This window comes from Callospermophilus lateralis, chromosome X (assembly GCF_048772815.1).
Source record: "Callospermophilus lateralis isolate mCalLat2 chromosome X, mCalLat2.hap1, whole genome shotgun sequence".
Taxonomy (NCBI): Eukaryota; Metazoa; Chordata; class Mammalia; order Rodentia; family Sciuridae; genus Callospermophilus; species Callospermophilus lateralis.
The window spans coordinates 51,350,911-51,372,860 of NC_135325.1; the positions used below are offsets into that span (position 1 = coordinate 51,350,911).

General features: G+C 44.1%; 1 protein-coding gene across 2 annotated transcripts; it reads right to left on the bottom strand.

Moving 5' to 3' along the window:
* Positions 1 to 11,937: 11,937 nt before the first annotated feature.
* On the bottom strand, positions 11,938 to 20,364 carry Gjb1 (gap junction protein beta 1). 2 transcript variants are annotated; one of them, XM_077107329.1, is made up of 2 exons: positions 20,280 to 20,364; positions 11,938 to 13,453 (listed from the first exon to the last, which is right to left on the bottom strand). In XM_077107329.1, the coding sequence occupies exon 2, from the start codon at positions 13,435 to 13,437 to the stop codon at positions 12,586 to 12,588; it is 852 nt and encodes a 283-aa protein (XP_076963444.1). In that variant the 5' UTR covers positions 13,438 to 13,453; positions 20,280 to 20,364; the 3' UTR covers positions 11,938 to 12,585. The 2 variants fall into 2 exon arrangements, with proteins under 2 accessions (XP_076963444.1, XP_076963445.1); XM_077107330.1 differs by lacking the exon at positions 20,280 to 20,364 and adding an exon at positions 17,989 to 18,226.
* Positions 20,365 to 21,950: the final 1,586 nt, after the last annotated feature.

Here is a 21,950-nt window from a genome sequence, read left to right on the forward strand (position 1 = left end):
TCTGGAACTCAAAGAAAAGGTAGGAGGAATTGGGAGACCACAGCTGTAAGGTGGGAAGTACAAGGTTGAGATTTTCCCACCAGGAAATGGTAGGTTCAGACCTGTTCCTTCAGGAAGAAGATACCTAGAACAATAGGAAAAGAAAGGAGGGGGCAGGCCTGAAGGCCTACAGAAAGGTAGAAGGAGTGTGGCTAAGATCCTGGGGGCCTCTATAGGAACTGTGGGGATAGGGAAGAGGTGGATTCAAAGTAAATTTTAGATTTTAAGCCTTTTTTTCAGACATTTTGAAAGTAAAACTTACATGATTTGATGAATGCTAGGGAGTGAGCCTTGGCAGAGAGGGAAGAATTGAGTATGAAGCCCAGATTTCTAGCCTTGAAGACAGGGAGAATGAGATACCCTTAACCAAAATGGGAAAAAGGGGCAGGTTTTTTTCCTTTGTTATTTGTATTTGTTGTTGTGGGTAAAAGGAGGTTGGTAATAATCTTGGGGTTCTGCCAGGCACAGTGGTGCACACCTGTAATTCCAGCAGCTTGGGAGGCTGAGATAGGAGGAACATAAGTTCACCTCAGCCTTAGCAAGGCCCTAAGCAACTTAATGAGAACCTGCCTCAAAATAAAAAAAATAAATAAATAAAATATAATAAAAGGACTGGGGATGTAGCTCAGTAGTAAATTAAGACCACTCAAATATGAGCTTCTAGTCATAGCTCTGCCATGGAAATGGGAAAGCCTAACTTTTTAAGCTTCTCCTAAAAAATGGGTTCATATGGGCTGGAGCTGGAGCTCAGTGGCAGAGACCACTTGCCTAGCATGTGAGAGGCACTATGCTCCATCCTTAGCACCACATAAAAATAACTAATTATTCTATAAAAAAAATTTAAAAAAAGACTTGGTATGTGGCTCAGAAGTACAGTGCTTACCTAGAATGCACAGGCCCTGGGTTCCATTTTCAGTACCTCAAAAAAAAAAGAAGTTTGGGTCTGAAGGCTTAGAAGAGAGATGAGGTGTCAGTTTAGAGTCATTTTCAGGGCTCAGGATATAGTTAATGTATGTAATATGAAAGAGCAAATAATGGAAGATTGAGGATATAGCTTAGTTGTAGGTGTAAATGACAGAAATAGCTAGGTATACCTTAGCATGCATGAGGATGCTAGGTCATCTGCAAAGAACTTCTAACTGAAGTTCTAGTAGTAAATAAGGTCACTTGAGGAGAGTGAAGAGAAAAGAGCACCAAAAAATGGTACTATGGGGAATATCTATTGTTGAGAGCCACAGCCTAAGGGGCCCCAGCAAACTTTCAGACTGCCAGCTGATGAGCTGAAGGGGCCCCAGCAAACTTTCAGACTGCCAGCTGATGATTGGCTCACAGCGGCCCCAGCAACATCTAGCTGATTGGCTCCTCTGCGGTGATGCTCATTGGGCTGTTTCCCTGCCCTTTCAGACCACGGAGCTGCTCATTGGGGGACTTTTTTGGCTCCGCCCATGCGACCCAGCCAATCGGCCTCAAGAGCAGGAGGATTGTGGGTAGAAGAGGTTGTTGGGGTGTGTGGCTTGTGGGAAGCCGGTGGTGGCAGTTGGGCTCTGAGGGTTTTTTCCTGAGGAGCTGTTTTGTTTATCATGTGTGGTTCTAAAAATAAAGTTAGTTTCTTTTGACAAGTGGCTCCTGAATTGTGCCCAGCCAGACTGCGGCAATCTATAGTTAATCAGAGAAGGAACTGAAAGAGAGACTAGAACAGTAGGAAGAAGACCCAAATCTGCAAGATGTCAAAGGTACAATCATGAGGATGAAATCTGTCCTCACAGGCCAAGGTGAAGTCTATTAAGTGTGTGTGTGTGTGTGATGTGTTTTGCTTGGGATTAAACCCTTAATCTTGCAAACTCTAAGCATGCACTCTACCATAAAATCTGTTAAATTTCCTTTCTCCTCCACCAACAACAGGACTCAAAGCTATCCTCTTCTTTTTGCTTCCTTCCACTGTTGGAACAGAAAAGAACCTAATGTGATTTGTTCAACTAAATTTCAACTCTGTGCCCAGCCTTGTGCTAATCACTATGGATAGATAAATGATAAATAAGAGCTTGGTTTAGGTTCTTTTGTTTTCCTTTTTGTACCAGAGCTGGAATCCAGAGGTGCTTAACCTTTGAGCCACATCTCCAGCCCCTTTTTATTTTTTTTTTATTTTGAGACAGATCTCACAAATTTGCTTAGGGCCTCGCTGAGTTGCTGAGGCTGGCTTTGAATTTGCAATCCTTCTGCCTCAGCCTCCCAAGCCACTGGGATTACAGTTATGTGCCACTGCAGCAGGTTTGGGGTAGGCTCTTTTTTTAAAATATTTTTTTTTAGTTGTAGGTGGACACAATACCTTTATTTTTTATTTATTTATATGTGGTACTGAGGATCGAACCCAGTGCCTCACACGCACTAGATGTGTGCTCTACCACTGAGACACAACCCCAGTCCCTTGAGGTAGGCTCTTGAGGAGTCCCTGCTCTGATAGGAAAGACTAGGGATAGGACTAGGGTGAGGCAACCACGGTACCTATGGGTGTAAAAAGAAGGCACTTAGCCTGACATGGTGACCCACACCTGTAATCCCAGTGATTTGGGAGGCTGAGACAGGAGGACCACAAGTTCAAAGTCATCTTCAACAACTTAGTGAGGCCCTGTCTCAAAATAAAAAATAAAAAGAGATGGGGATGTGGCTCAGTGGTTAAATGCCCCTGAGCTTAATCCCTACTGCAAAAAAAAAAAAAAAAAAAAAAAGGCATTTACTCTCAGTGTTACATAAGTTCAGAGCTGGCTTTCATATGACCTCAAGAGCAAATAAATCCTTCAATTTTATACTCTAGGTGTCTCATTTACCTCATCCATGTTCTGACTCTGGAAAGACTCACATGTCAATAAAATAGCCAGGGCAGAATGTTAATTGTTTCTCATTGTCTCCCAGAAAACCTAGATACCACAGTAGTGACATGAGAGCTGGGTTTTCATGAGGAGTTAGCAATAGTTTGTCAGGCAGTGGAGGTGCTGAGGTCAGTGTGAACGAAGGCAGAGAGGCATAACACAACACAGAAGGTCTAAAAGAAAGAGTGATTGGGCAGCAGAGGACTGAGGAGAGGGTGTACTGGTTGTGGGTATTGTTTGGGAAAATAGATGATATTAAGTTTTAAAAAGCATTGAATGCCATCTTGCCTGCTAAGGTGACCAGTCATTAGGGTTTACCCAGAACTTACCCAGTTTTAGCAATGAGTGTATAGCATCTCACATGTTATGGCTTAGATATGAGGCATCCTCAAAAAGCTAATGAGAGAGACAATGCAAGAAAATTTAGAGGTGTAGCTGGGTGTGGTGGCACACACCTATAGTCCCAGTGATTGGGGAGGATCACAAATTCAAAGACAGCCTCAGCAACTTAGTGAGGCACTATGCAACTTAGCAAGAACCTGTCTTAAAATAAAAAATAAAAAGGGCTGGGGATGTGGCTCAGTGGTTAAGTGCCCTTGGGGTCAATCCCTGGCATCAAAACATTAATTAATTAAACTAAAATGAAAAGAAACTTTAGAGATAAAATGATTGGGTTATGAGAGCTTTAACCTAACCAGTGCATCAATCCACATGAATAGATTAGCTGTAGGCAGATAGGGGATGGCTTGAGGAGGTAGGTCACTGGGGGAGTAGCTTTGGGGTATATATTTTGTCACTGGTGAACAGAGCTTATTTTCCCTCTGCTTCCTTGTTGCCATGTCTGAGTTGCTTTCCTCTGTTATGCCCTTTCACCATGAGGTTCTGCCTCACCTTCCCCCATGATGTACATGATGTCTTGGACCCAGAGCAACAGAGTCAGTCATCTATGGCTTGAGCCCTCTAAAACTGTGAGCCCCAAGGGCTGGGGTTATGGTTCAGAGGTAGAGTGCTCACCTAGCACATGCGAGGCCCTGGGTTCGATCCTCAGCACCACATAAAAACAAGTAAATAAAATAAAGGCATGGTGTCCAACTACACCTAAAAAATAAATATTAAAAAATAAATAAAACTGTGACCCCCAAATAAACCTTTGCTCCTCTAAAATTGCTCTTGGCAGGTCTTTTGATCACAGTGGCGAAAAAGCTAAGACACCAAATAACCCCTCAGTTCCAGCAAGCTGGAGCGATCATATCTTATCCTGGTATCCTGGAAAGTGTTCCTGTCATACTTTATCCTAAAAGCAGTGGGAAAACATTAAAGGACTTTCACAAAGAATTGTTAGCATATGCTTCATGTTTTAAGGTGACTTTAGTAAATCTGGGTGAGATATAGGAGGACTGGACACTGAAGAAACCCAGGAGGCCAGTTACAGGGAGGAAGCATAGTACAGAAGTGGTTAGCGCTTATCCTTTGGCACCCAGCAGACTAGTTCCACTTCTATGGCTCAGCCCCTTCTTTCCTAGCTATGTGGCCTGGGCAAGTTACTTAATCTATATGGGACTCAGTTTCCTAATCTATAATATGAGGACAATATGGTATTCTTCAATGAATGGTGAGGATTAGAGAACATAACATTTAGCACAGTGCCTGGCATGGAGTGAGTGCTTTAATAAGCATTGACTCTCATTGCCTCCATTATTGGTTAGGAGATTATGGCAAAAATAGAAAAGGGTGGCAGGCTCCAGATTGTATTAACCCAGAGGAAGGACAATTTCTGGAACTTGCTTGGGGCAGAGATCCCTGGAGAGGCTCTCTCCCTCAGACTGCCCTTCCCTGTCTGAGCCCAGGCAGCTCTTTCTTTAACTTTTTCATCTTTTAACCTTATGTGCATTTTGCTTTCCAGCAGATTAGTATATAGGAATATTTTCATATACTGAGCTCCCCACCCCCACTTCATCACCAACCCCAAGAAATGTGTCCAAAAGCAGCATAGAGTGTTTATTATAGAAGATATAGCACAAATTTGGAATTAGGATAGGTCTAGGTTTTAATTCTAGCTCTGTAGTTTTAAACTGTGCAATCTTTGGATATATTATTTAAACTCGCTGAGCCCCCATTTCCTCAACTACAAGTATTAGGATAATAATAGCTACCTTGCCGGTACCAAGATTATGTATATCAGTGCTTAATTTAGCACCAAATCTGGCACATACAGGGTGCTCCATAAAAGTCTTCTTTCCTTTCATCCACCTAAGTCATTTCTTTTTCTTTTTCCCTTTTTAAATTTTATTGAAATGACAAGTAATATTTGTACATATTTATGGTGTACAATGTGATAATTCAATACAAGTACACACGTGTAATCCCAGTCAAATCAAGGTAATTAGCATTTCCATCTCTTCAAACATTTATCATTTCTGTATGTTAGAAAAACTTTGGACTCTTGTTTTCTAGCTATTTTTTAAATATACAAGAAATTGTTGTAGAATAGAGTTACCCTGCTCTGCTATAGAGCATCAGAATTAATTCTCCTATTTAACTGTATTTTGGAACCTGTTATCTAACTTCTAACCACCCTCTCATCCCTCCCCTTCCCTGTCTCTAGTGACCACTCTTCCACTCTCTTCAACCTAAGTAATTTCTAAGTCTAGTAATAAAGTTTCAGACTATATTATTATTAGGATACATCATTTTCATTAAAATTACATTAAGAGGGGCTGGGTGTGGCTCAGTGGTAGAGTGCTTGCTTAGCACATGTGAGACACTGGGTTCAATCCTCAGCACCACATAAAAATAAATAAATAAAATAAAGGTATTGTGTCCATCTACAACTAAAATATACATATGGCTGGGGATATGGCTTGGTGGTTAAGCACTCCTGGGTTTAATTCTTGGTACAAAAAAAAAATTACGTTAAGAATGAAGCCAGTTGTGGTGGCACATGCCAATAATCCCAGTGGCTTGGGAGGCTGAGACAGGAGGATTGAGAGTTCAAAGCCAGCTTCAGCAACAATGAGGCGCTAAGCAACTCAGTGAGAACCTGTCTCTAAATAAAATACAAAAAAAGGGCTGGGGATTGGCTCATGGGCAGAGTGCCCATGGGTTCAGTCACTGATACCCCTCCAAAAAAAGAGAATTAAGGCACTCCCTCATAGCTATCCTCTCACATATATGCCAGTGTGGTCATATGTACTGCTACATGTGCAGCAAATACAAATACAGAGTTGCTTTTTTGACATTGTGCTTTCTTGACTGTCTAGTTTTAGGTTGCTGTACCTAAAACTAGACAGTCAAGAAAGCACAGTGAAGCTGGGCATGGTGGTGCACACCTATAGTCCCAGCAGCTTGGGAGGCTGATACAGGAGGATCACAAGTTCAGAGCCAGCCTCAGCAAAAGGGAGGCACTAAACAACTCAGTGAGACCTTGTCTGTAAATAAAATACAAAATGGGGCTGGGGATGTGGCCCCGTGATTAAGTGCCCCTGAGTTCAATCCCCAGTACAAAAAAAAAAAAAAGAAAAGAAAGAAAAAGAAAAAAGAAAAGAAAAGAAAGAAAGAAAGAAAAAGAAAAGAAAAGAAAAAAAGAAAGCACAATGACTATCTGAGAAAGAGTTTAGCTCAGCATTTGAGAGAGTAGGTGACTAGCTGGAGGAATGGCCAAGATGGTGAAATGAGAATGTGGATATGAAAGAGCAAATATTCATTTGCTGGGCTGCAAGTGTAGCTAAGTGTTAAGAGTGTTTACCTAGCACATGAAAGGCCTCAGGTTGAATCCCCAACACCACAAAAACTTTAAAAAATAAAATAAAAGCCAGAAGCACTGGCACATGCCTGTAATCCCAGAAATTTAGGGAGGCTGAGGCCATTCTGCCTCTGGTCTTTCTAATCCCAATCTACTCTCCATGTGGCTGTCAAAGTGCACTTCCAAACGCACAAGTCTGAAAGTGTGATTCATCTCCTCATGTGATCATATTTTCAAGAACAGCTTCAACAATTTAGGGAGACCCTTTCTCAAAATTAAAAATAAAAAGGACTGGGGATGTAGCTCAGTAGTAAAGCACCTCTGGGTCTGATCCCCAGTACAAAAAAGAATAAAGAAAAAAAAAAAGAAAAACAGCATACACTTGTATAGAGCTTACTATATACGAGGTTCTGTTCTAAGGGCTTTATACATAATTAGGACATTTAATCCTCACTATAGCCATGTGACACAAGTACTATTATTTATTATTATCTCTGATTTATAGATGAGGAAACTGAGGCATAGAGTGGTCAAGTTGCATGGCCAAAGTTATATACGTAAGAAGTAGACCATGCTCATATGTATGTATGTATGTGTGTGTGTGTGTGTGTGTGTGTGCACTTTACCAATGAGCTAAGCCCCCAACCCTTTTATTTATTTATTTATTTATTTTACAACTTTTTAAAATTTTAAATACTTTTTAATTTTTTAAAATTCTGGGCTGGGGTTGTGGCTCAGTGGTAGAGTGCTCACCTAGCATGCAGAAGGTACTGGGTTTGATCCTCAGCACCACATAAATGTAAAATGAAGATATTGTGTCCACCTAAAACTAAGAAACATTTTAAATTTTTTATTTATTCTAATTTATTCATTTTAAATTTTCATTTGTAGATGGACATAATACCTTTATTTTATTTATTTATATGTGGTGCTGAGGATCGAACCCAGTGCCTCACACATGCTAGGCAAGTGCTCTACCACAGAGCCACAACCCCAGCCTCTTATTTATTTATTTTTGAGACAGGACCTCACTAAGTTGCTGAGGCTGGTCCCAAACTTGTTATCCTCCTGCCTTAGACTCCCAAGTTGATAGGATTACAGGCAAATGCAGCTCTGCTCTTTTTTTTAGACCATTTTCTTAATAGCCAAATTACATTGAATTTGCACAGGGTTTCAGTTGAAATGTAGAACAGTTGGTCAATTCTCCTTTCTCCTTGTAGTCTGCTGTCAAATCATTCTGCTTTTCTTCCGTAGTTCACCCTCAACTTTAATGCATGTGTTTGTACAAATGTCTGCCCTGACCTGAAACTCCTCAATATCTTCAATCTAAGTCTATAATCATGAGTATAGAATGTCTTTCCTAGATAGTAGGGGCCTAACTTTTAAGTCAGAAGCATCTCTACACATGATACTTGAGTTCAAACACCTGAACAAACTTCTGTGTACTTGTATGAGACCCATCATTTATTGGTTCCAACCTCCTTTGCTATTGAAGGCACCAGCTTCACCTCTTACTACCACACCCTGACATCCCATGCTTTCTTTTCTCTGGTCAATACACTCTTTTCTTTCAAGACTCTGAGCCTTTGCATGTGCCTATACCCTCTTCTTGGCTGCCATTAATAATGCAGGCTATGAAGCCCATGATATGTGTTAAGCATATGCAAGTTATTACCACACAGTATGATAAGCACTCTCTTAGACATACTGCCATGATGTACTGTGAGAATTCAGAGTGAAGGGGGAGACTCGTTCTGGGGGACTTGGTCAGAACATGAGGGTGGAGAGAAGAAAGTTAGAAGCTTCACAGAGGATATGACATTTGAGCTGAATGTTGACTGACTAGGTTTTTGCTAGTCAAGGGAGAGGAAGGAAAGAAACCTCCAAATGATCTTTGGCTCCTCCCTCCCCACCACACCCAGTTACCACATGCTCTTGTATATTCTCCATCCAAAATGGCTGTTCCAGCTGTTTCTTATTATTCCTCTGCCACTGTCCTAGTCCCATAGGACTCACTTGGGCTATCACAGCAGCTCCTTAACTGGCCATTCTGCCTCTGATCTTCCTAATCCCCAATCTAATTCTCCATGTAGCTGTCAGAGTGCACTTCCAAATGCACAAGTCTGAAAGTGTGATTCCCCTCCTCAACATGCTTAATGTTTTCCCACTACCTATGGAAAGTCTTCACCCTTTGTAGTGACACACAAAGTGCATCACAATCTGCTCACAGTTTTTTTCCCCTCCAGCCATTCCATTCTATATAGCTTCCACAGCAGATTATTTGTCTAACTCTGAAGACTTACCACACCCTATAAGATGTCTGTGTATTTTCTGCCTGTTTTATTTTCCTTCCATGGAATATCTCCATCCTTTCTCCACCTGTCCCTGTAGGTTTGGCCTGGCCTCATCTGGGAATTGAAGGGAACCTGGCTTGGTAGAATTGTGGAGTTCCTTTTCTATTACAGGTCGGGTCTGGCATTTTAGTATTGTGGAATCAGTAAAAGGAGTGAGCATTCCTCTCTATCCCCCACTGTGTACAACCAAGCTATCTGATTGAGCATCTGAACCAGTTTGTGGTTGCCATGCCAATTCTCTATGGATACTGCAGCTTGCTCTGAAATCTCAACTCAGCTGGGGCCTTGACTACTCTCCTAGTTCAGCAAGCCTCTTCATCCACAAGCTGATTCTCTTTTCTCCCTGCTCCTGATGTTTTTACACAAACACCTCTAAATTGCCGTAGATATTCCTAAAAGCACCACAACCATGAGAGACTGCAAGAACCTCTTGTTCTTAGGCCTTTTTGGTTCCCAGATCAGACCCCTTGAATATTGACCCTTTGATGTGTCATGTTCAAGTTTGCAACATCTCTTGGACTTTGATGTTTGGACTTCTATCTGCTTCCTAACAGAGCCAATCCTATTATTGCCAAGTTCTTTGCACTAGTTTCAGCCTAGTTGAACCAGTCTTACTCTTTTCTGGCTCATAGAGAGTTCTAGTTATGCCTCAAGGCCATGGTCTTAGTGCTTATAAGAGTATCTTACCTTACTTTATAGTTATAACCAGCTTTGAAATACATCTTGTTTGATTCTCACAAAAAAACTCTGTTGCTGTTATTATGAATGCTATATTGCAGATGAAGAAACTGAGCCCTGGATCAAGTGAGTATAATGTGTCTGAGGGGATAGAGCTTATCAATGGAAAGCCAGGTCTCCTAATTCCAATGCCTTCTTCCCCACCCTAGCCCCACTTGCTTCAGTGTCTCTTTCTTATACTCTTGTGACAGGTCAGTCCATGGCTGAGCATGGTGACACATGCTGGTAATTCCAGCTATCTGGGAGGCTGAAGCAGGAGGATCACAAGTTTGAGGTCAGCCTGGGAAACTTAGCGAGAGTCTGTCTCAAAATGAAAAATAAAATACAAGGTTTCAGATGTGGCTCAGTGGTAGAGCACTTCTGGATTCAAATCCTGGAAACCCTTCCCCCAACCTCACCAAAAAAAAGTCAGTCCTGGGTCCGCCTGCCCTTCACCCCTATTTCCATGAAACCTTGCATTCAGACATTCCCTAAGGAATGCTGCTCCCACCTGGTACAGAGGATACAAGAATCACATGTTCTCCCTCAGGCTATTAACAACCAACCCAATAGCTTTATTGTCCCACCACTGCCCCCTGGAGAGGAAAGCCTGATCTAGAATTGGAACCTTTTCCCTAAGGGAGTTGATAGAATCTTTTGAAGACAAGGTAGATTTCTGAGGTGATAAGGGGTTTCACATTTCTCATTGTCAGGAGGGCTCCAGGTTCCCTCTTGGACCAGGATGGGATTTTAAAGAGAAAATCATTCTCTTGATGGCCTTTTGGGCAGAGAGGAAATGCTCTGTGTTTGCTGAGTTGCATTGTGAATGAAGATGTCTTTCCATAAGAAAAGGAATCTCTGTCACCATGAGTGGGGACCTCTCTTCTGACAGGGTGCAATGTCAATTCCTAAGGAGAAATGAAATTTCTTGCAGGCAAGAAGTGTTTTTCTTTTAAGAGAGGAGAAGCTCTCTCTCAGGGGTTGCTAAGTGTGGTGGGAAAAAAAATACCCACACTCTCTTTTCTAAAGGAGAAATCTCCTCCAAGGAGTAGACCTTCCATGCTTTCTCTCTGAAGGGGAAGAATTATTTTGAGAGGGAGAACAATTCTGATGAGATCACCCTGATTTTTCTCTACTTTTCTGATATACTTCCCACATGGAGTCCACATATTCAGAGAGGGAGTGGCAAATACTTGCTCTAGCAAGGAGGTAGCAAAACTGAGGAGTGAAACTTGCTGTGGGGGAAATTTTACTCTGAGGGTCCACTTGTGAAGACAGTGACTGAGATGGGGAAAGCACTGTGAGACTGGGGATGTCTTTTAGGAACCCCAGAAGCACAGAGAGCTTAGAGATGTGTTAGGATAAAACTTGTTTGCTCACTAAGAAACAGGCTTGGGGAAGGGAGTGTTTTGCTAGTAAGTGACATGGGGAGAACTTGAACCTGACTTTGTTGAGTCCCAGGCTGGGGCTTTTCCTACTGCAGCTGACAGGGGGAGGGGTGATGCTTGTGAGGAGACTGCCTCTATGGTATGTGTGAACTATGGTGGAGGCATCTCTGGGATAGCAAAAGGGTGGTCAATTCAGAAATCAGTTGGCAGAAGGAAACTGAGGAGGAGGATGAAATTAAGGGCTATATCCAGAGGAAAGGGGCCAGAGTCATTGTATACCTGATCAGCAGATTGTGGGGCACTGGTTTGCAAGGAATGCTAAATTTATAAGGAGTAAGGGGACAGCTTTCCCAGGAGTGAGGGGGAAGAGATCTCGGCAAGATACCCAGGGACTGCGTGCCTCTGTTTCAGACTGTCTCTGTCTCTGTGCCTTTCGGTCTCATTCACTCAATTTCTCTATCATTTCCTGTGTCTCCAGAGGGAAGTGTCATTTTAATTTTTTAAAATCACAGGAAAGAGGTATGTGAATTAGACCCCAATAAAATTGTTAAAAATGAAAACAACAACCACCAAGAAAACAAAAAGAAAGGAAGGAAGGAAGGAAAGAAGGAAGAAAGAAAAACCAACAACAACAAAAAGCAGGAAAGAATGGCTCAGGATCTGGCTTTGCTGGGGCCAGGAGCACGGTGGTAGTTCCTCATTTACAGCTTCAAATCACTCTTTCTTTTGACCTTTCCTTTCTTGATCAGCAAAAAGCCAGCCAAGGCCAGCTCATCCAGGGGGAGGTCAGAGGTTATGGAAGAAAGAACTTCAACAAACACACAAGCCACTTCTTCATTTACTGTAAAATCCTGTTTAATGTGTAACATTTCAGGCAGAGAGAGGCCTTGGGGACTGGAGACACGGGCAGCCCTGACTGACTCCCACTGCAACTTATCTGCCTGCTTCTCCCTTCCTAACTCCATTACCCCCAGACAGGTCTTCTTTTTGTGGCCAGCTGGCAAGCACTGTTCCTCCTTTTCTCATGCTTGCTACCCTCCCTTCTCCACCCACATATCCACAGAACCCCTCCTCCACTCTGCTTGCCCACATCCCTCCCCATTGATGTGACTCCAGAAATAGGGGATCTGACAGCACAGGGTTAAGATTAGTTTCAGAATTGGAGAAACTGTCAGAGCATCCCATCTCTTGTCCCCAGTGATCCCAGGAAGAGAGAGAAGGAAGAGGGGAAAGGTACAGGCAACAAGAGCTACCCACACCCCTGGTAACCTTGAGCACTGGCATAGTGGTGGCCTCATTCTCCCCACTCCTCCAGCTCTCCAGACAGAAGGCCCTGGGAGGAAGAGCAGTAGGGAGGGAAGGAAGGTTTGGATGGAGTAATCCCTAGCAGGCAGAGGCCTGTGAACTGGCAGGGGAGAAGGAGGGGCAGGCCCAGGGAAGGATGGGGAACAGGATGGGAGGTTGCCTGGTATGTGGCATCAGCAGGCCGAGCAGCGGTCACTCTTCTCAGCTAGCCCGGCCCCAGTGCCAGGGCTGCGGCGCAGTATGTCTTTCAGAGAGCCATCCTGCTCGCTCAGCAGCTTGTTGATCTCATTCTGCTTATATTCAGGTGAGAGGCGGTGGCCAAAACCTGAGCCCTTACGGGAAGGTGGATTGGAGCGGCGCTGGGCTCGGCGGGCACAGGCCCGGATGATGAGGTACACCACCTCCGCCACGTTGAGGATGATGCAGATGCCAGAGGCAGCTAGCATGAAGACAGTGAAGACGGTTTTCTCAGTGGGGCGGGACACGAAGCAGTCCACTGTGTTGGGGCAAGGGTAGGCCTCACACTTGACCAGCCGCACCATGGCATAGCCGGGGTAGAGCAGATAGAATACATACATAAAGACGGCCTCAAACAGCAGCCGGAACACCACACTGATGACATAGGTCCACCACAGTGTCCCTGAGATGTGAACCTTGTGCCTCTTCACCTCTTCCAGGTGTAGGGGGTCCCCGTGGCCCTCAAGTCGCAACATTTTCTTCTCTATGTGCTGCTGATGAGCCACGTGCATGGCCACAAGGAGAGCTGGGGTGGAAACTAAGATGAGCTGCAGGGACCACAGACGCACGTGGGAAATGGGGAAAAAGTGGTCGTAGCAGACGCTGTTGCAGCCAGGCTGAAGGGTGTTGCAGATGAAGGAAGACTTCTCATCACCCCACACACTCTCTGCAGCTACCACCAGCACCATGATTCTGAAGATGAAGATGACCGACAGCCATACTCGGCCAATGGCAGTGGAATGCCGGTTCACACCACTGAGCAACGTGTACAAACCTGTCCAGTTCATCCTGCCTCATTCACACCTGCAAAACATGAGGTGTGAGTGAAACAAACTGTCAGAAAACTGGGGCAGGAAACTGGGCGACCACCCCTACCTCTTCCAAGAGCCAGTGGCAGGAAAGGAAAGACTTTCACAGCTTTCCGCTTCACCTCATCTCCCATGCCAGCATCTCCTCCTCCTCACTCACTTGACTTGACTTCCCTAAGCCCCATCCCCCCCTCTTCACATTTATCCAACATTCTTTCATCTCTAGTCCCTTTCTTCATCAGGCCCATTTTGTTCTGCTATCAGCCATCCCCTCTGGCTCCCCATCCCCCAGCTCCTTAACTCCCAACCTGGGGCAAAACCAACAAAGCCATTACCTTGGGAGCGCCTATCCCTGAGGCCACCCAGACAGGTCCCCTATGGTCTCATGTCTGTGTAGGGGGAGTGGTCCCTGGGTCCGCGCCTGCGTCCCAATTCATCGCTGCCCGGTGCTGGGGAGTCATATGCTGCTTTATACCCAGTGTCTGCACAATGGGACCTTTGTGGGGCTCTGAACAACGCCCTTTAGAATTCAGATCAAACGTTCTGACTTCCGCCCACCCTACACACAGAGCACTTGTGTCCCAGCGCCGGACACCCAGCCTGCACCCACCTGTTCTGTGCCCGCCCGGTCCATCGCCGCACCCGCCCCATGGCCCCACCAGAAGAATGGCCATGGTAGGGAGATGGAACACAGACAGGTGCATGTACAAGGTGATCCCAGGGAACCAAGATGCTCTGGGCCCTCCCCCATGGTCTATCAGAAACATAGGGTCAACAGGATTTTTCCTAGGCTTAGATCCCCTGCAGGGTATGGATGAGCTAGAAGGAAGTAAAGGGAGGAGTCTATCTTGTCAGGAAGTGTGCTAAGCATTTTCCCACAAGTTCTTTCTTTCAAACCATTTAGCAAGCCTGTTAACCCATTTTCCTGATGAGGAAGCTAAAACTCAGTTAAATAACTCACTCAAGTTCAGACACCTAAGAAGTGGGAGGGTAGGATGAAACAAAAGTGTCTGAAAGCAGAGGTGTATATTTTTCCACAATAGACACCTAATACTTTTGCAGATGGTACCAAAAAAAAAAAAAAAAAAAAAGCTAGCCATTTAAAAGAAGAAAAGTAGGGCTTGTTAGTGTATGCCTGTAATCCTAGACACTAGGGAGGCTGAGGTAGGAAAACCACAAGTTCAAGGCCAGCCTCAGCAACTAAGTGAGGCCCTAAGAAACTTAGTAAGACCCTGTCTCAGAATTTTAAAAAATGTATATTTTAAAAAGGGCTTGAATGTGACTCAGTGGTTAGGCACCCCTGGATTCAATCCTTAGTACAAAAAAAGAAAAAGAAGAGGAAAAGAAAGCAACATCTAATGTCACCTGGGGAAAAAAAAAAGGCACCCGAAAACAAAAAACCAAAAAAAAAAATGGAAGCCTTCCACCTGTAAGCACATCCCAACTCAAGTATCATGGAGCAAACTTCACTGTCCCTCCTCCTATCCCTCCTTGAGTTGTGAAAAGGGAATCCCTAGAGGAGCTGGGCAGGTGGGCACATGGCAAGGACAAGCCAGGAAAAGAAAGCAAAAGGTCTCCAAGCAAACAGCAAGCTAGGAGATGGAATAGGCAAGATTCAGAGCTTTAGATTTGAATCTTGGGTCTTCTCCTAATATGACCTTGAGCTAGCTACTGAATTTAATCAGAACTTGCTTGCTCATCTATTAATGGGGTTAATATCCAGGGTGACAGCAAGGCTCAATGAAATGACCTGCAAAGTTCTTAGCCCAGGTCAGGTTTCACAGTTGGTGATCTGATGGGTTTCTCAGGAAGAGAAAACAATGTCGTCTAGGGGGGCTAATTGGTCTGCCAAACCAAGATTTCTCCTTTTCCTCCCAGATGTTGTTGTTGACTTACAGACAGCTCCAGCTCCGTTGCTGCCCTGCCCCCAAAGTCAAGTGTGAATTGTAATCTCCCTTTCAGGATCTTGCCAGTTGCTCTGGAGAGGAAATTCTCCTCCATCCCTTAGGCAGGCAAAGAAGGCCTCTCCCCACCTCCCACTGCTTCTGCCATTATGTTGCAAGGAGATTGTGCTAGAAGCAGGGGAATGAATGTGAGGAATATTTGCAGGCCTAGACCAGAGGAAATGCAGGGCATTTCCTGCCTCTAATGCAGGCTCCACAGCAGGAATCGTGGAGGTGGAAGAAGCCCTCTATTCACTTCTGGGTGGTCCTCTCTGTCATAGAGGGAAAGGGCAGGATAACAGCAACTGGAAAAGTTGGGGAATGGGATCTATGAAACTGGGGGAAGAAGGCACAGTCCACAGGACATATGGTCTTTCTCTGAACAACAACGTTTCTTCATTTAGCTGAAAAAATAAAGCCTTGGTGAATTTGTGCTCAGTGCCTAAACCAGTTTGGGGATACATGGGCAAGGGTGTCCTTTCTCCCAAGTCTGGGATTCTGGAGGCAAAGCTGCTGCAGAAGTTACCTCAGTTAGCTTAAAAAAAATGCTTCAGGCAGTGAGATGTATTAGATTTTTTTTTAGGGGGGGTGGGCAGTATTGAACCCAGAGGCTCTCTACCACTAAGATATACCCTCAGGGCTGGGGATATGGCTCAAGTGGCATGTGTGCGGCCCTGGTTCGATCCTCAGCACCACATACAAACAAAGATGTTGTGTCTGCCGAAAAAAACTAAATAATAATAATAATAATAATAATAATAATAAATATTAAAAAATTCTCACTCTCTTTAAAAAAAATATATCCTCAGCCCTTTTTATTTTTTGAGACAGGGTCTTGCTAAGCTGTCCAGACTATTCTCCAATTGCTATCCTCCTGCCTCATCTCCCGAGTTGCTGGAATTACAGATATGTGGCCTATATGGATTCTTTTTTTTCTTTACTTTCTTTTCCTTTTTCTTTTTTCTTCTTCTTCTTCTTCTTCTTTTTTTTTTAGTACAGGGGATTGAACCCAGGAGTACTTTGCTACTGAGCCACATCCCCAGTCCTTTTTATTTTGAAACAGTTTCACTAAATTGCTTAGGGCTTCACTAAATTGCTGAGTGCTGAGGCTGGATTTGAACTTGGGATCCTGCTGCCTCAGTCTCCAGAGCTGCTGGAATTACAGGTGTTTGCCACCACACCAAGCTTTTTTTTTTTTTTTTTTAAACATATGGGTTCTTTTTAAAAAAATTCTTTTTTAAAATATTTATTTTTCAGTTTTCGGTGGACACAACATCTTTATTTTATTTTATGTGGTGCTGAGGATCGAACCCAGCACCCCGCGTATGCCAGGCGAGCATGCTACCACTTGAGCCACATCCCCAGCCCTTTTAATTCTTTTTTTTTTTTTTAGTTGTAGGTGAACACGATAACTTTATTTTATTTATTTACTTATTTTTATGTGGTGCTGAGGATTGAAAACTTATGGATTCTTAATACAGGTGGTGAAGGAGAATTGTTAAGAATAACCATTTACTGAGCACCTGTTATATGCCAGGACCATGCACTATACTCTTTCATGTAATTCTCAGAACAACACCCTAAGGTAGGATATTGCTTTTATCCTCTGTCACAGAGGAAGAAACTGAGGCAAAGAAAAGTGAAGGGACTTGCCTAGAGGTCATGCAGTCAGCAAGTGACAGAGCTGGGATTTGAGCCAGGTCAAAGTGACTCCAAACCCATATTCTTGTCCATAAACTCCACTGACTTGGATAGATTTACAACTTTCTTTCCATGGAGGTGTGTGTGTGTGTGTGTGTGTGTGTGTGTGTGTGTGTGTGTCTATTTTTTGGTACTGGGAATTGTACCCAGGGCCACTCTTACAATGGAGCTATACTTTTAGCCCTTTTGGTTTTTATTTTTATTTTTTTTAAAAACAATTTTTTAGTTGTCAGTGGACCTTTATTTTATTTTATATGTGGTGCTGAGAAGCAAACCCAGTGCCTCATATATGCTAGGCAAGTGCTGTACCACTGAGCTGCAACCCCAGCCCTTACTTTTTATTTTGAGACAGGGTCTCTCTAAGTTGTCTAGGCTGGTCTCAAACTTACAATCCTTCTGCCTCAGTCTCCCCAATAGAGGTCTGTGGGTACTTTTTCCCCAGTACTGAAGAGTGAACCCAGAGCACTCTATCACTAAGCTACTTCCCCAGCCCTTTTTTAATTTTGAGACAGGGTCTTGCTAAATTGCTAAGGCAAACCTCAAACATATAATCCTCCTGCACAGCCTTTCAAGTAGCTGGGATTATAAGCATGCGCCTGTGCCTGGCTCCATGGGTATTAATTTTTAAGTTTTTTTTTTTTGTACTGAGGCTTGAACCCAGGACCTTTTGAATGCTAGGCAAGTGCTCTACTACTGATACATCCCCAGCTCTCCATGTATTTTTTTTTTTTTTTTTAAGGAACAGGGGTATTCAAAACTGGCCTGTCTTTTCATTCTCCTTTTACTTCTTCTCTCCTTTCCTATCAATTGACACCACTTTTTTTTCTCCTTTTTTCTTGAAATTTCCCATTGCCTCCCAATTTTGGTATATTTTTCTCTTGCTTACCTTTCCTGGGCTGTTTTCTCCAAGTCCAAAGTGAATCTTAGCTGTTCTCGTCTTTCTGCCCCTCAGAGGTGCCCCACAGACATCCTGGCCACCCTTGAGTTTTTAGGTTCTTGTAGTTTTCTGCCTCTTATCGTCTTAAACTCTCTGTGACATAGCCAGTAACTCCCTTCAGGGCCCCTAAGAACCCTTGTGTGGGCACTGGGATTTCAATTTTTGCTTTCCCAGTTGGAAAGTGAACTGATCCCTATGTCAACATCAATACTCAAGGGTTGCATTTAAAAAAACATCTAGGGGAGTGACCTGATTTTGAAATCCAAACTGTTTTCCCAACTTTGGGTTAAAGTCCAGGTATTGATATGCTCTGCTCCAGGCATGTTTTGCTCCCATGTTTAATTAAGAAGGGCTTTTGGGGCCTTGTCAGGCTTCAGGTTTGCCCCAGAACTCAGGAACAGCCCCAAATCAGGAGATTGCGCTTAGTCCTTACAACAAGCCTGTAATATTATCCCCATTTTTCAGACCAGGAAGTTGACACTCAGAGTAACTTGCCTCAATGGCAATTGCACTGCTGCCAAGTGGTAGAATCAAGTTCCAAAATTTATTTTTCTTTGACCTCATAGCCTTTGTACATAGCACTGCTATTGGTGACTTCTCTTTTAGGGAGTTTGGATTCTAACTGCAACCAGGCTTACATCTCAAAAAACTCTACTCCTTCCTGTGCATTCTGGCATGTGCACGCATGTGCACACACATGCACACAACACATTCGTTAAGTCTGTGTCTGTTTCTTGGCCCCCACCTCTTTCTTCCAACTACAGGGAAATGCTTGTGATTTGGGGGGGTTGGGGAAGAGGAGTTGAGCTGGGCTGGATGGGCTTACATTCATTCTCAGAATCCATGCTCCCTCCCCCATTTTACAGGCAGCCTGTGGTCATAAGGGGGCATGGGACTTGCCTTGAGATTTCCCTCTGAATTTCTGGCTGCCTTCATTAGTTTGACAGGGTTAAGGCCAAACTCCTCCAGCTCTTTCTCTTTCCATGCTTATCTTTATCTTCCCTGCCTCCACCCTGTGGTTCTACAGAATTTTAGTCATGGGACATAGCTTTCCACCATGCCATACAATATGCTGTGGCCAGTCTTGGTCACATCTGGTTCATTACATTTTTCCCTTTCCCTTTCCCTACTGTGGTCTTTTCATAAAACTTCTACTATTGTCAACTCCTTTATCACTGTTTGAACTATCCCCAATTACTCCTTCATCACTCCCCCACTTCCTGTTGCTCTGTATTTGAGCTTATTATAACAGCCACCATTTATGGAATACCTACTATGTGTTAAAAACTGTATGATCATGAACTCTTATTCTTACAACAACCCTGTGAGCCATGAGCTGTTGTCTTCAATCCATAGATGAGGTAAAGGCAACTCAAAGAAGTGAAGTAACATATCACACAGCTGGTAAACAAGAGCTGGAACTCATTGCAAATCCTATTAGCCCCTCACCCAAGCCTGGGTCCTTTCCATATTGCTATGCTGCATCCTCATCTACACTTCAGTCCACTAAAACTTCTCTTGTCTAAATTCTCCTCTCTCCATCTCATTTTTTAAGCCCATGCATTCGGCTGTGCCATTCCCAACAGCTGGAACAACTTTTAAACAAAGAGCCATCCCTCCTTTAGATCCCCAAACCATCAGTTACCCCAGGCTCAGCTTGAGTCTACCTGCCTCCCTTAAGAAAGTGGAAACACATGCTCTCAAATCCTCAGCCCCTTTGACTGGCCCTCTGTGGCCCACTCAGTACATTTATTCATCCACCTTCACCCCTGTGTTGGGAGCATGCCTGGTTTGCCTGGTATTCTGGGAAGGAAAACAGCATCTGGCATTGCCCAATTGTCCCACTGAACCCTGTCCCTGCGTGGGAGAAAATGTCACAGAGGAACAAACTTGGCTACCTTGTGTCACTCGGTTCTGTCTTCCTGGGAATCTGACCCTATGGGGGTGAGAAGAATATTTGTCTGAGAAAAAAAAAAGGGTGAGAGGAAAAGCAACTTTCAGCCTTGAAAGAGGATAAGAATTGGAAGCTGCAGAGAGAAGCTAAGCAAGCCTGGCACCTGGCAGGAGGAACCTCAGCTCAGCTCAGCTCAGAGGAAAGCATAGAAGGGACCTAAGTGGCTGAGTGCTGAGGTCCAGAGAAGGCAAGATCCAGGTGTCTCCCCAGCCCTACTTCTGCCCCCACAGCTGCCACACCAGCCCTCAGTCCCAGGACCACCTCCCTCAGTCCCCAGCCTGCTCACCTCCCCGACACTGCCACACCTGGCTGCTGCCGCCCTTTCTCAGGGAATGTCTGCAGGCGTGTCTGCCCTATACCACTAGGCACTGTCAGCCCAGCCCAGGGGGAGGGACAATGAGCCCAGGGCCAGAGCCAGAAATGGCCCACGGCCCAAGAGGAACCAGAAAAACATTAACCAGCCCCACCTCCTCCCACAATCATTAAACAAGATTGATTCCCTGAGTTCCCAATGGGTTTGGAGTGATTGCCCTGTCCGGCAGGGAGGGAGGCATCATTATCAGTCATGTGCCCAGGCCTGGCCTATCTGGGAGACTGAGCTGGACCTGGGTTCCTCAACATCCCTTAGCCTTTTCTCACCTCCAGGCCTTAGGTAGATTCACCCATTGTGTGAGCAAGTTGCCAAGTTCCTATGGTGGGTATCATCCCTTCCACTTGCCAGCCTCTAAAACTAAATGACAATGGGAGGAAAAAGACATGAGTGATGGCACCTAAGGTCAAGGTGGGGGATAGCAGTGCTTCCCACCCATATCACAGTATCAGGGTGCTTTTGACTACCTGCCTATTGTCCATGTACTGAGTGGCTGAGGACAGACCAAAGTATTTGTAATCACATCCCAGAACCCTAAAACCTCCTCAGAAATTGTCTTCTATTCTTAGGGCCAAAGCAGTTGAACTGCAAAGTATCATGTGCAAGCAACAAATCTTGGCAATCATTTAGGTAAACAGAGAATGTCAACCCTTAACTGAGGGATCAGTCTTTTCAAGGTCTCTACTATGGAGGGCTTTCCTGAAGACCCTACTAATCCTGTGACCTGAGTGGCAGTGAAGAAATAAGCGAAGTCAGGGGCTGGGGTTGTGGCTCAGCAGTAGAGCGCTTGCCTAGCAAGTGCAGGGCCCTGAGTTCGATCCTCAGCACCACATAAAAATAAATAAATAAAGATATTGTGTCCAACTACAACTAAAAAATAAATATTAAAAAAAATAAAGGGCTGGGGATGTGGCTCATGCGGTAGCGTGCTCCCCTGGCATGCATGGGGCACAGGGTTCGATCCTCAGCACCACATAAAAAAATAAAATAAAGATGTTGTGTCCACCGAAAACTAAAAAATAAATATTAAAAAAATTAAATAAATAAATAAGCAAACTCAGCAGAAACTGGTCCCTTACCTTCTGCTCTTCACCTCAGCTTCAGTTCCCTTGCTAGACAGAAAGCAACCAATCACTAAGTCTTTACTGGACACCTAATGGGATCCCAGCATATGGCCACATGCAGGGGACAAGAAGCAGAGAAGGGGAACATACCCCAACTATTCTTAAGGAATTCATTGGGCTTGGGATGCAGCTCAGTGGTAGAGCCTTTGTCTAGAATGTGTGAGGCTTTGGATTCAATCCCCAGCACTGCAAAAGGAAAAAAAAAAGGGGGAGGGCATTTATCAATTTCCTAAGGAGACAAGACCCAAGACCCAAGACCCAAGAAATTGCTGTGTTCAATTACGTGGTTCTAACTTTGACTGTCCATGGAGTTTAAAGAAGGAGAAGGTGAAAAAATTGATAGGTAAGACTTCCTAGAGAGAAGGTAAGGTTTGAGTAGAGAAGTAAAGGATGGATAACAGATGGAAAGGCAAAAGGTGGGACTAGCATTCAATGGAGGAGGCACAGTATGAGTAAAAGAGAA